General features: G+C 36.3%; 1 protein-coding gene across 2 annotated transcripts; it reads right to left on the reverse strand.

The window, feature by feature from the left end:
- Positions 1-331: 331 nt before the first annotated feature.
- Positions 332-9,715, reverse strand: LOC149004540 (ADP-ribosylation factor GTPase-activating protein AGD5-like). 2 transcript variants are annotated; one of them, XM_089168287.1, is made up of 11 exons: positions 9,473-9,715; positions 6,394-6,456; positions 5,479-5,569; positions 4,393-4,447; positions 4,203-4,293; positions 3,852-4,089; positions 2,451-2,673; positions 2,110-2,270; positions 1,474-1,734; positions 1,326-1,384; positions 332-1,171 (listed from the first exon to the last, which is right to left on the reverse strand). In XM_089168287.1, the coding sequence occupies exons 1-11, from the start codon at positions 9,487-9,489 to the stop codon at positions 1,009-1,011; spliced, it is 1,422 nt and encodes a 473-aa protein (XP_089024413.1). In that variant the 5' UTR covers positions 9,490-9,715; the 3' UTR covers positions 332-1,008. The 2 variants fall into 2 exon arrangements, with proteins under 2 accessions (XP_089024413.1, XP_089024414.1); XM_089168288.1 differs by having other exon boundaries at positions 6,398-6,456; positions 9,473-9,620.
- Between the last annotated feature and the right edge of the window lie 4,095 nt (positions 9,716-13,810).

Here is a 13,810-nt window from a genome sequence, read left to right on the forward strand (position 1 = left end):
TCCTCCATCTACACTTTTCTCTCTTCATCACATCCATTCCTTAGCATTTTCCTTGTATCTACTAGATTACTGCTGCTTGAAAAATATTCAAATGTAATTAATTTATTCAGCTCTTTTGGTTTCTCTTTCTTAAATGAAGGGGAATTGGAAGAATTCAGATGTCTGGATTTATTTGATCAGAAGAACAATAGAAAATGAGAAAAAGTAATTAATTTTCAGTTTTGAGAGATCGATATTTAATTATCCAAATAATTTAACTCCTTCATAGACAATTTTTATAGGGCAATTGCCATTTTAAAATATTAATGAAGAAATGTAAAAATTGACTTTTTTGAAGAAATTAGAGGGGAAAATTTTGAAAAGGAGTAAGAGTAAATACAGGGAAAACATAGAAAATTTCTCTATAATCTCATATGACAACCTATTTTTCTTATCTTTTCCTTTGGGCAACTATTTTTCTTGTCAAAGAAGCCTTCTAAACAAACCCAAGGAAAGGAAATGCTCACTTGCTAAAGACCAACATTTCAAGAGGTCAAGAGTTCAAATCACTTTAGAACCGAGACTCTACGTTACATATTTTAAGTGCACAATACAACACTATTAGAATGTATAATCTTTATCTGCTTTAAGCGGAGAAAAGTAAACCATACCTATTTTAGGTATCCAAATTGAGGATAAGTATGAACTATGCTATTTAAATGGAAAATGGAACAAATGAATCTACACAATTTTAAACCCCATTTTTATTGTTCCAAATACAAGAACCTACAAATGAAGCCACCTCCGAAATTAAGGGGAGAAGGATAATATAAGAATAAGTTAAAACTGGAACTGTATATATAAAATGCTTATAACCCCAATACTGCAATCTAAACACAACACCCCCCCCCCCTTTTTTTTTTCTCTTTCTCCTCTCCCTCTCCAAAAGGAGGCTATATTCTTGTGTTAATTTTGTAGCCTGGTCTGGTAAGACAAAACAATTCTTTTTCATCACTACTGACTGCCTGCCTATTGTTTTGGAAACCTTCCCTGCATTAATGATGAGAAATCATAATCGTTCGTTGATCGGGTAGGATTGACCGAAGAGACAGGAGCTGCCGATGAAGGCCTATTGACCCCACTACTTGCAGCTACTCCATTGGTTGGGCCAACTGATCCCATATTATACATGCTGTAATAGAGGATGAAGATCAAGGAATCTGTGAGTTGCATTCATGCTATCCAAAAATATCACCATTTTTTAACACTGATGACTTCCTAACTATGAAAACAAACAGCTAAGGAAGCCAATAAAATGTAACGAAATTCAACGGGTGGGAGCTTACCTGTAAGATGGAAAGGGAGCTGAGTTCACTGCTGTACTTGCAGGTCTCATGTTTCCCACCTATTACAAGAGCAACAAAGCAAATTAAGTACCAGATTCATTTGACACAATGCTGTTCAACAGTCAAGTAGGCCTTTCAACAGAATTACCGGCATATGGTTCTGGAACCCATTGTGTCCAACTCCTGGAGCTGTCATTCCAGGTCTTTGACAGAAAACATTAGCCCAGTTTTGAATAGGGAAACTGGTGCCGAGTGCATGACTGCCATTAGGGCCTGGAAGCTGATTATTGCCAGGAACTGCAGGGGCCCTGACATTAGATTTAGCTGCCGCAGCCATAAGTAGGGACTGATGCTGTGCCAGCATCGCAAGTTGCTGTTGATGGGTAGCAAATGGTGACACCATGTTGGACTGCAAAACATTGAAGGTTAAAGGGTAAGGGAATATCTTTGTTCCCTCTATAAAATTAATAAAAGCTTAAAATAGTCTTCATGACTATAAGGATATAAATCAATCTTTTTGCAAATAATATGCAGCTTAAGACAGTTAAGTGCATAGGTCTTCCTCCCAAGTTTCTCTAGCTGGCTTCCCAGAAAGTGTCGTACATAAAAACCACAGGTCTCTAGCCAATCCAAGGCAATCGAAGGGGCCAAGAAAGAAGGTGACACCCTTAAGATGGTCAATGCATCTAAGGTGACCAAGGCGCCTGGATGACTAGTGACACCTAGACAACCATGGTAAGAACATAAAAATGTTGTCAGCAAACATTTTGAAAATGCAATGCACCTTTTCAAAGAGGCTCATAATGTCATTCTTTACATCAACTGGAGCAGACGTAACTACTGGGGCATCTTTAAATAAATCCTCAATTCCAGAGGTAGATGAGGCCTTGTTTTCAACTTTCTTTGTAGAGCTGATTGTTTCTGTTGTGGATGATGCTTCTGCAGCTGCAAGTTTTGATGCCCAAAGTAAGTTCAAAAAAGGTGACAGCCGATCTACCCCATAACACCAACTTTCAACATGAAAAACTGAACTTTCAAAGGAAAAGGGAAGAAGGTTGGGGGGTAGGAGGGGTTCGCAACCAGTAGCATTATTGCTATGAATTATTTTAAGCTACACACACATACATTGGAATCTAGCCCATGCATTATCATCAATGGTAGAAGTGCCAGTGCCATTTTCATTTGGGCTATCCATTGAGAGAATGCTGAAAAGATCAGTGGCATAATCAACTTTTGGAGGTGAGATAACTGCTGTAGCAGTAACTGCCTCTGGTGTTGTTTCAGCATGCAAGACAACTGGTTCTTCTTTCTGCACAACAGGTGGCTCCAATCTCTGATCAGCGGACACCTACAAACCGTGTCACGTGAGTTATGAATGGATCTCATTGTCAAATTTCACAGTCCTATTGAGATTATAAGAAGAGTAACAAACAAGGAATTCAAACTCATGAGCAAATCAACAATCCAATAACGTTCAGCAGAACAACCAAATGTTCCCAAGTATGAGATGAATCAAACGAATAAAAATTGAGCATCAATAAGTTTGAACCTAAAGACCAATATAGATCGTTGTGAACCTGCTGATCCCTCCTTAGATTCTAATTTTATGATGCTCTGGCACCCAGAAATTGCAAGATGCCAAGCCACCAGCATTAACTAGTTAATGTATTGAAGGCTATCACTGCAAACAGATGCAATGGTTTTCTCATCTCCTATTCTACTCATGTTCATTCCTTCAACTTGGAACTCAATCGGGTCAACATAGAGTCTATGGACTGATTTGAGTAAAAACCCATTACAGACAATACAAAAAAAATGAGCTGTCAGGTGATATGACTAAGTAAAACTCAGAATGAGTAGGACAAATTGATCTTTAGCCATGATTCAACTTTCAAATAAACAACTGCAAATATAACTTCTCATAGCTTGCAATATTGCACAATATTTTAGTTATAATTATAACTGCAATTTCTAAATAATTGATTCTCAGGTCAACTCAAGATTCTCAATATAATTTCTTCAATGAAGTCCAAGACAAGTTTTTTTTAAATCTATAGAAGCCCTTCTCAATTTAATTTTTTCCCTTTTTTCAGAGGGGTGGGGATGAGGGGGAACGTTGGGTTTTCCAGCTTTTAACGTTACCACACTTCTCTCACATGGATCTCATGAAACCTAATACCTTCATAAGTTAGTCACTGTCTCAACCTGGACCCAAAAAAAAAAAATGCCCCCCCACCCCCGCCAAAAAAAAAAAAAACAACAAAAAAACTCCATACATATCAAGTCATCCCATTGCTGAAGTAAGAACAGCACCCAAGAACCATGAACCGTTGCCCCACAATTTGTTTAATCTACAGAGGACCTAGACACAAAAATAGGTAGAAGCCAGAATGTGAAATCTGAAAACCAAGGTCGTCTCCCCACCCCCAATGCAAACAAAGAGAAAAATCACTAAAAAAGTGTTCGAGTTAATAATTCTCCCAATTGCAACCAAAAATAAAATAAAAACATGCAGATCAAATCCACCTGATTGGATGCTTTCACGGGCAAACTACTTTTTACAGCAGAGAGATTGCTTCTAGTAGCAGGTGAAGGATTGCTCCTAGTAGCTGGTGGAGTGTCTTTCTTCTCCTCATATGAAGGATCTATATTGTTGTTAGATCCACGGCTGTATCTACCCCCAGGTCTGTGCTTATTCGCAGAAATCGTCGCCTCTGTTGCAGATAAAGTCTGAACTGATGGAATCCATCTTTTCTCCTCATACCTGACAGATTTCATTACCATCTAGAAGATGAGTACCATTAAGCCTGTAAACAAGCACAAGATTTGCATTAAGCAAAACTAGAGCACTTGATAGTGATCATTCTAGAAACATACTTTGCTCGAATGAAGTTCTCTATCCCAACTCTGTCGTAGTTTGGGGGTAGCTCTGCTTCCCAATAGCTATTTGCCTTCTGATTACCCATTGCTGAAGTAAAAGCAATGCTAAAATGAATTAGATTGTTCTCAATCCTAGCACAGATGGGATATATGGTACTTGTAAATTAGCAACAATATGAATCCTCACACTGAATGAAAGCAACCTGCTCTGGAAGCCATGTATCCAGCGTTGCAGACCGAACCTGCAGCACATACCACAGTAAGAATCTGAAAAGAATATTGCTACATCAAACTTCCAGTTATAGTAACTTCCAATTTACAACATGAACATAAAAGAACTTTAGAGTGTCAAGTGATGGTTCAATTAATATAATCATTTGCCAGATTCAATGCCCTCCTGTACAAAAGAAGATCAACAGAATGTTTATTACAGATAAAAAATAACTATACATGAAAGGGAAACTGTCTTTACCATTGTGAGTGAATAAATTCTTTCCTTAATGGTCCATGGAATTAAACCCATGAGGATAACTGATATGGTCAATCTGCTATTTGTGAGAATATCTCTGAATCTCCCAAATGGCCATCATTTATTAGAGATGTCCTCTTAAATAGTAAGCCATTAACACCAAAGCATTGAAAGATTGAATCCTTTAAAAATGCGAGGGAGAAAAGGGGCAAACTTTGTACAGCCAAGTTTGGCTAAGTCCAGCCCCATCTTCCTCTCACCTGCTAAGCAAGGCATGTGAGACTGGGTTATATATAACCCAGCATTAAGAGCTACCTAATGTCTAGATACCAAATCTTAAAGCATTTGTTCATGAAACTACATATTCTAATCCACTATTCCCTAACCCTGAGCGTCATAGCAAAAAGGCATGCAGGCAGATATGGCAAGCATTCCTTCCAGATATTTCATCAAAGAAAATGTTGTTTTATCAGAATTTACTGCATATTCTACAACCTATTTACTTTCAAAGAGGCAAATTCAAGACAAGCAAAACCAAAAAGAAAAAGAACCCCAATCTTTATTACACTGCTCCATCATATTATTGAACGGAAGAGGGTTCTCTGAGCAAGCAGGTAGCCCATGCCCCCTCACAAAAATGTCTTCACCTTTTTATCTCTCTCCTCAAAAGGATTAACAAAAAAGCATGAGAATGGTCATAGGATACATGCTTGCCAAGAGAATTTCCAATGTTGTCATATACACAAAGTATACAGTTAAAATTCATCCAAATATAAATAGACAGTTACAGAAAACAAATCCCACCTTTGATATGTGAACCCCAAGACTTCTGTGGATGCCAGAACATTGCATGCATATAAAGATTCCAAGATTCACACTTGCCCATCTGGGACCTCTGCATGGGGAAAAACATCATTCAGTATGATCCATCCATATGGGTAGACCAACAAGAAACTTAAGGAGATTTTGAGATTTCAAAATAATGAGAAAATTTTACGTTGTTGTGTAAGGGCGTCAATTGGCCCCATTTCAGCCATTAGGCTCAGTTTTGCTTTGATTTCATGGAATGTTAATGTGACCCGAAACCAAATTGGCTCTAGAAGTGAAACCACAGCAGGTTAGGTTCGGTTTCAATTAAAAACAGTTCCAATTAGGGACTAAATTAAGCTATACAGCTCGGTTACTATTCAGTTTGCTAAAGAAATTCTATGGTTTGTCTTTAAACTCCCAATAGCTTATAAATTTGAAAGTCATTCAATCCCATCTTGTAAGGGCCTTACATTTGCAATTGCATATCTAAATAGTGAACCCATTTAATTCAATATAAATATAAGATACTAAACATAAATAATAGACAAATAAAGGGGAATACGAAAGGTCCACTAGAGTTGAGATTTTAAAAAAACTATTCAGTCGTTTCTGGTTCAAACTGGCAGTTTTTGAATAAGAACCAGAACTGAACGGGACCTGATTAAAGGGCTCACACTACATAACCAAGGCCAAACTGAAGTTATTCAGTTTGCCTCGGTTAAGTTTCAGAAACGGTTTCCAGCTTCAGTTTTATTTTGACAACCTTGGTGCTGCATCTCACATCAATGTGTGTGTGTGTGTGTGTGTGTGTGCATGTCTTTGTGGGATAAATAAATTTAGACATTTTTTCCAACAAAAAGAAAAATACCAAAATGTAATTCATACATTCTCTTCGTTGCTTCTAAATACCTACTTGGATTTACAGTCAGCGCATTCTTTGTTCTCGGGAAATTTGAGAAGACTCTCCAATATCTGCAAATGAAAACATGATTAAATAGTGGTTAGAAAAAGACACAATAAATTATCACAACAGTATGGTGTTTTTCAGAACGTCTCTAAGAATCTATTCAGCCACTTGGAAAGATGATATGTACATCCCGACTGTTGGATAAAGAGGACATAGTCTAGATTGGCCATGTACTAACATTGGAGTCTAATTCACTAAAATTCCTTTTTATGTACTGGCAAGCATCCTGTCTATTTCCATTCATGTGTATATTACCGTGCACTGTCGTAAATCTGTATGGGAATGGATGGCTTAGATTTTTAAAAAAATGACTTGTGATTTCTGGAAAAATCACTACCACCATTACATCAATAACTACCCAAAGACTATTAAAAAAAGAAAGTTAGCCAAAACACAGGTGGCTTTTTTTTATTTTCAAATAGTCATGAAGAGAATCTGGAAACATACACATAGATACATGATCAAAGTTTAACCCATCATAAAGATAAGATGCTTTTCTCAGCCGCTCAACCAGACACATGCAACTTCTCAATTGCATTATCATGGTGTAGCATTTGCATTTATATTGAATTTTCAAATGAGGAAGAGTATAAAAGCTAAGCATGTCTTTTAAGGAAAGAAATAATCGATAATATTAGCATATGCAATATATGGTATATCTTTCCTTGAGTCTGGAAGGCAACCTTGGAGAAATGGTAAGGTCGCTCTACAGTGACCAAGTGTGAGTTCGAGTCTAGAAACAGCCTCGCAGCTTAAGCAGGGGTAAGTCTCCATACATTATGACCATCCCCACACCATACAGTAGAAGCCTCATGACTGGGTGCATTGTTTTGCATATCTTTGTATTTGATATGCATTTTTCATATATAAGTTCACATTTTACTGGAGAGGTGTTTTTCTCCTTCATCATTTAATCCTCCAAAAGGGATACAAATTTATACAGTGCCTTATTTATTTTAATCATAGAAAATTAAAACCTATCATGTCTCTATTCTCAAGATACTAAGGTCATAACTTATTGGAACACTCAAATAATTTTATTTTTTATGGCTTCAGCTTTGTCCATGTGATGCTTTCCGAGAAGTTCAGAAAAAATTGTCTCCTATTGCAAACAAGCTTTATCTGCAATTTCAAGAGAGAATAGCCAGATAATCCTTCCATAAGTAATTCTTCAGTTCCTAATTAAAATTAGACTTAAGTTGTATCTGTTTTTACATTAAGAAAGTTTCCTATAGGTACTGTTAGAGATAATGAGTAAATATGATGTAACACGACAGGGGGAGTCACCCTATTGTGGTTTCCTTATTGGGTCTATGGTTATTAGTGTCCTAGTCTAAGTGAATTTCCTACTAAGATTTAGGTTTAATTAAGTGTTATGAGTTATAATTGAGTCTGAGTTTCTTTTTATAATCCTATTTCAGTTTATTATAAATATATATTTGTAGGTACGGTAGAATACACAAATTCTATCGCCCCAACCTGTTCTCAGTTGTTCTCTCTTCTTCTCCCTCATATCTGTTTCTTCTTCTCTCTAATTAGCCCTTGTTACAGATCTTGGGATTGTTTACCGGTACCAACTTCAACCAACCAAGATAATAAATCTTCACAAGAAGAGGAGCAAGGACTAGTGACAATCCCCACCTCAACCAAAAAAAGGAAGGGAGGGAGGGTCACCTTTCCCAGATGCAAGGAAAATAAATAAATAGGTTGGCATGTTTTTAACTATTGAAATTAAAAAATAGGACTCTCAAGTTTCCAGAATCAAATACCTTGTAGGTTTTCTATTTAATCTTTCTTCTTACTCACAAAGCTTAAGAGGTAAGTACGACGCTTCTTATACATTTGATGTGCCTGAAATACATTAACTCCACTGAGCCTGCCTTCAAAACCTAAACCAGTGGTTTATATATTTGGTTCCGTGATTGTCAACTGCCTATATGCCCACCACCTTGTATCTAGGCCCCCTCCGACATTGTGACAACTATATATGGTTCTTCATTATTGTGGAATCCCAAAGAGTTCTGCAATTAGGAAACTCCCAATGCCTTGGGTCGCCTAGACACCATGAGTCCATGACAACTATGTTTGATTGGTTTTGGTGCATCCGAGCTTCATTTTTGCAGATTGACCAGTGTTAAGAAACAAATGGGTGTTATGAATACTAAACTGAAGATAGAATAGTCAAGCAACTTGGGAAAGCCTGATTAGTACAAGGGCATCCAGTTGGCTTAACAGTTTAATACTGGAGATTTCAGAGACCAAAGAAGGATCACATAATCCACTTTCCCCATGATCATCTATTTAAGGTTTGAGTCATTTTTTTTAATAATCGCATAATCAAGCTTTTCTCATTTAAGGTTTGAGTAATTTTTGTTAATAATCGCATAATCAAGCTTTTCTCATTCAAGTTTTCTTTTGGAAGAAAAACAAGTCAGAAAAAGGGCAAGTATGTTAACGCGAAAGGAACGAACTAAGCTCCACTTCAAAACAAGAACTCCTAGGCGAGCTAGTTTAATCAACCGAACCAAACAAAAAAGAAAAAAAAAAATCCATTCTTTCTACAATGAACTAATGAACAATCAAAAAGAACGCTTCAGGTTTCATGGAAACCATTTGTTCACGATCAAGATGATTCAGAATCAAACTTCTTCGGAGATTTATGTTGCAAAAACAAATAGAGGAGGGAAAATTGAAACTTGGATGCCGGAACCAATCTCACTGTCCATATATAGGATTTCCCCCAGGTAACAACCCTAGCGAGTGATACTTAAATTCTTTGCGGATCTAGATATTGGTAAATAAACAGAAATCGAAAGAGAAAAACGATCAACTGTGGTGTACATGAACTGCAATAATTTAAAGTTTTTAAAGGTACCGACCAGAAACATGGTAATTCAAATGGATGAAGAAAAAGCCAGTAGAAAATAAGTAATACAAGATTCATGAGGAAATGAACAGGATATATGAATTTCAAGTTAAATTAGGAAAGAAACCAGAGGAAAGCATGGGAGAGTGAAGGACCTTCTTGTGCTTAGCATTGAGCTCCTTAGAGACTTTGGCCTTCTCGTTCATGCTGCTCGTTGTTGCTGCCCGCGTTACTTCGAATTCAAAAGGATTGAAGCAGTGGACGAGAGGAAGAGGAAGAAGAAGAGAACGAGAAAGGCAACGGAATCAAGCCAAGCAGTCTCTGTTTCTCTCTCTTTCTACCCAGAAAGATTCGAAAGAAAAAAAATTCCAAAAGAAAGAGGAAGTTCCCATTCCTACTCTCCCTTGACTTATTTTTTATCACCTTCAGAACGCCATGTATGTTACGACTTACGAGTCCTACGGCAAAACTCAAGCGCGTGAAAACAGATGACGCGTCGGAGGTCTTATGTTTGCACGTGTTAAATGCCAAGCAAGAAGTCTCGAATCGAAATTCTTTTTTTTAATCTACAAGGGTGGTTCAGATGGTTAAAAATCAACGCTTCAACATAGGAGGTCAGAGTTTGAATCCTCTTCGGATCAGGGGTAAAACTCTTTTTTACATTAATTATGTAAAAGCTCTTTGAAGATGTAATCGTGGTGCTCACAAGCTGACCCGGATGAACTTTAGATTAAAAAAAAAAAAAACCTCGTTTTTTAATCTGAATCATCACCTCGGTAGGACTTTTATCCAGTCCATTTTCTTGTAGATGTATGACATGTGTCACAATATCACATCAAATGGTAGAAATTTATTTATAAGTCATAATGGACCTCAACCTTTTGATGTAATGTTAGGACACATGTCACATATTTACAAGGAAATGGACAGGATAAAGGTGTCCTGACGGGAGCACAAACTTACATTTTTCAATCACAAAATTGGGTGAAGCTCACATACAAAAAAAAACTAAGAGGGGGTAGGACCCACACCATTACCCTGTGATCCCCTGTATTTTGTGGTCCAAATTCTCTTTTTTTAGGGCATTGTACGCCAATCATGTTGACTAGGACCCCACAGGTCCAAGGGGGGAAGAGAGAGGTAAGGAGAGAGATGTGAAAGGAAAGAGGATTGAACACAAGATTTTCTTGGACTATATTCCTCCATTAAAAAAAAAAGCTGTCATCCATTGTGCTAGAACCTAGAAGTACACCACACCAAGCAAGTAGTTCTATTGTACATTCCAAGTCTTCTATTCTTTCTCTTTACGTTTACTTTTGGATACGTTTGGAATTTGGTTGGAAGATTAAATAATAATAATAATAATAATAAGGTAAATTAAAAAAAAGACATAATTGTACTTGATAAAGCTTCTTATAAATGAAAAGAAAATTTGAAAATTTACCTAAAATCAGTAGTTGTAGGTTACCAATCTTCCTTTTTTACTTCCTCTTAGAAGTTAGAGGAGACTATATAACATATTCTACGGGTTTAATTACTGGAGAGGAGACTACACAGTACATCATACAGATTCATACTAGTTCAACTACCCAAGAGAAATACTATTAAGACCACACGACTCCTCCTCATTTAGAACTCTTAAACTAAACGTTGATGCAACTCTTTCGAAGTCTAAGGGTGGATTGAGCTTGGTAATCGAGATAATGAATAAAAAATAACTACAACATTATCTCTCCCATATTCTTTTTCATCACCTTTGGAGGGGGAAGCATTAGCCATTAGAGATGGGTTACTCTTAATTAGCTATTGCCAAAGGAGTTGATCTGCTATTAATGGGGAGACTGACCATCAAGCCTTGTTTGTATGATCTCCCGTCAAACTGCATCTCCTTATGAAGTGCTCAATGTAATAAACAATATACGTCATCTTTCTTTTCCATTTTGGTCTTGTTCCACTTCTTTCATTCCTAAAGAGAGTAATTTAGTTGTCCATTCTCTAATTGAAAGGCAATTACATCTACTAGAAGGAGTAATTGACCAAGTTCCAATCCATGGCTATTGGATTTATGTAAATCTTATTTGATGCATTTTTCATGCATCTCTAAATGAATTTATCTTCACCTAAAGAATAAAGAGGAAAGCCATTATGAAATGGGTTTGAAGTTAAATTAGAGCTAGTAATAAGGAAATTTGAAAATATCAGTAATATTATGTCCTTATTTAATCCTACTATTCTAACAATTGAGGTACGATTAATATATAATTTAAAAAAATAAGGGATGTAAATATAATTAAAAAGAATTCAAGAAGTGTAATTATTTACAAACCCCTAAAAGATGTCATATTCAAATATCATGGACCTGGTTAAATTATCAATTCGAAACTGAATCGAAAATAATATTAAGAGTTTGAACCCTAGAAAATGATACAGATGTCATATTCAAAAAAAAATAAAATCATATGATAAATTATGGGCCATTGGAAGAAGAATTCATGGATGGTGAGAGATTTATTTCTTAGCGAATTTCTTAGCGATGGAAGGGACTTGTATGGACCATAAACTTATCATCTTCTCCAAATGTGAAGTTCAAAATCAAGTATTCTTTTCAACGTATAAATATTGGTAGCATGTCACCATCCACATTGGTGACCAAAGGTCCCCTCTCTAGTTGGGAAAATTTGGACATGCCATAATTTGTGTTTTTACTTTTTATGAACAACTTGCCATGTTAGTCTTCCATGTGAAAAAGTGAGTTCCTTTATTACTTAATTATTTAAGGTTTGCAACATACATGAATGTAAGAGAGAGGGACAGAGTTCAAAAAGGATTTACTTATTGGGTAAACGAAACTTGCGCGCACCACAATTACATCCTCAGGGAGCTTTGGAGCTTTAAAATAATTAATGCCGCCAATTGAGTGTGAACCCCCCATGGGAGGTTAGGCCTATAACAACTTTACTAACCCATCATTGGCATATGTTGTTATTTTTATATAAAAGTTATCCAAAAGTTCAATTCAGAGACCGGAATTCAACACAGTATAGAAGTGAAGCAGGTGATTGGAATAGACAAATGCGACGGGCACCAACCACCAATGAAAAGTGAAGCTTTGATTGATATTTCTTGTCTGAGGAAACCTAAAAAGATGTTTGGCTAGCTACGATGGTTTTCTTTTTTCTAACCAACATTTTAATTGGAAAAGAAGAAAGGAAAAACAAAATTCATTGAGAGAATGTAGGAATATTTCAACATGATTAGCACATGGCTTGAATAATTAATCAAGGGGGAAAAAAATTTGTAGTTAACATAAAATGGAAAACAGCCACTTTGGTTTTGGGGGACTCTTTTGGTTTTAGTAGAGATTTGGCTTAATTTTTGAGTTTCTTTTCGAAATCTTTTACGTGTGATACGGTTACTAAGTTGGTTCTTGGTGCTTTCATTGCTGTTTTTGGTGGGAACAAAATTTTAGGAGATGGATGTTCTACTTTAGATTTATAAACCCATGAAAAATCATATGTCTTGGTGCTTTCATTGCTGTTTTTGGTGAAGAATATTAGGAGATGGATGTTCTACTTTAGATTTATAAACCCATGAAAAATCATATCTTGATGTCTACATTAAACACCTCCCCTTTTTTTCCCTATCGTTCCTTTGTAAGGTTTAAAGTATCGTATCGAATATCGTATCGGTCAAGTTATTTTAAGAGACGTATCATCCTGTATCGAGTATTGTATCGCTCTGACTAGTATATTTTAGTGTAATTTAATGAAGAGATGTATCGAGATATATCATATCGGTTGGGTCAAATATAGATACGTATCGTAGGATACTTTAAACCTTGTTTCTCTGTACATTTCCCACCCTCATTTCACCCTTCTAGGTTTGACAATGAATTTTTTTTCTTTATTCAAGGAAAAGAATAAGCAGCCACAAATGTAAACCTCTATATTCTCCAAACCATGGGCTGAGTTATGACTATGGATCGTCTCCCCAGGCGTTTGTGCTCCCTCGACCACTGTTGACCACAAATTACAGGGACCACAAATTACAGGGGAGTGAATCCACATGATTAGGATGATGAGATTTGGTTTTTAATATTTTATATATATTTTTATATATTTAATCCACATAAATATGTGTAATAATTCTCACCAACCACTCATTCATAATTTGCTAATCCACAATCCACCACATAACTGTGTAATAATTCTCACTAACCACTCATTCTTAATTTGTTAATCCACATAACTATGTTTAATAATTCTCACCAACCACACATGATTGATGCTAATTAAATGGATTAAAAGTCACAATCAAATAATTCTAGCTACACACACAAACACACACGTCCAAGAAACAAGTCACTTGAGTGGATCCATGGCCCCATCATTATTTGGCTTCGTTGACTATGTACTCCACTTTGCCATTATGAGTTGGCAATGATAAAAAGATCAAAGACTAATAGATTTACGTGAGATGACAAAATGGTAATT

This window comes from Hakea prostrata, chromosome 9 (assembly GCF_041222555.1).
Source record: "Hakea prostrata isolate BN-2017 chromosome 9, UWA_Hpros_2, whole genome shotgun sequence".
In the NCBI taxonomy this organism is placed as follows: Eukaryota; Viridiplantae; Streptophyta; class Magnoliopsida; order Proteales; family Proteaceae; genus Hakea; species Hakea prostrata.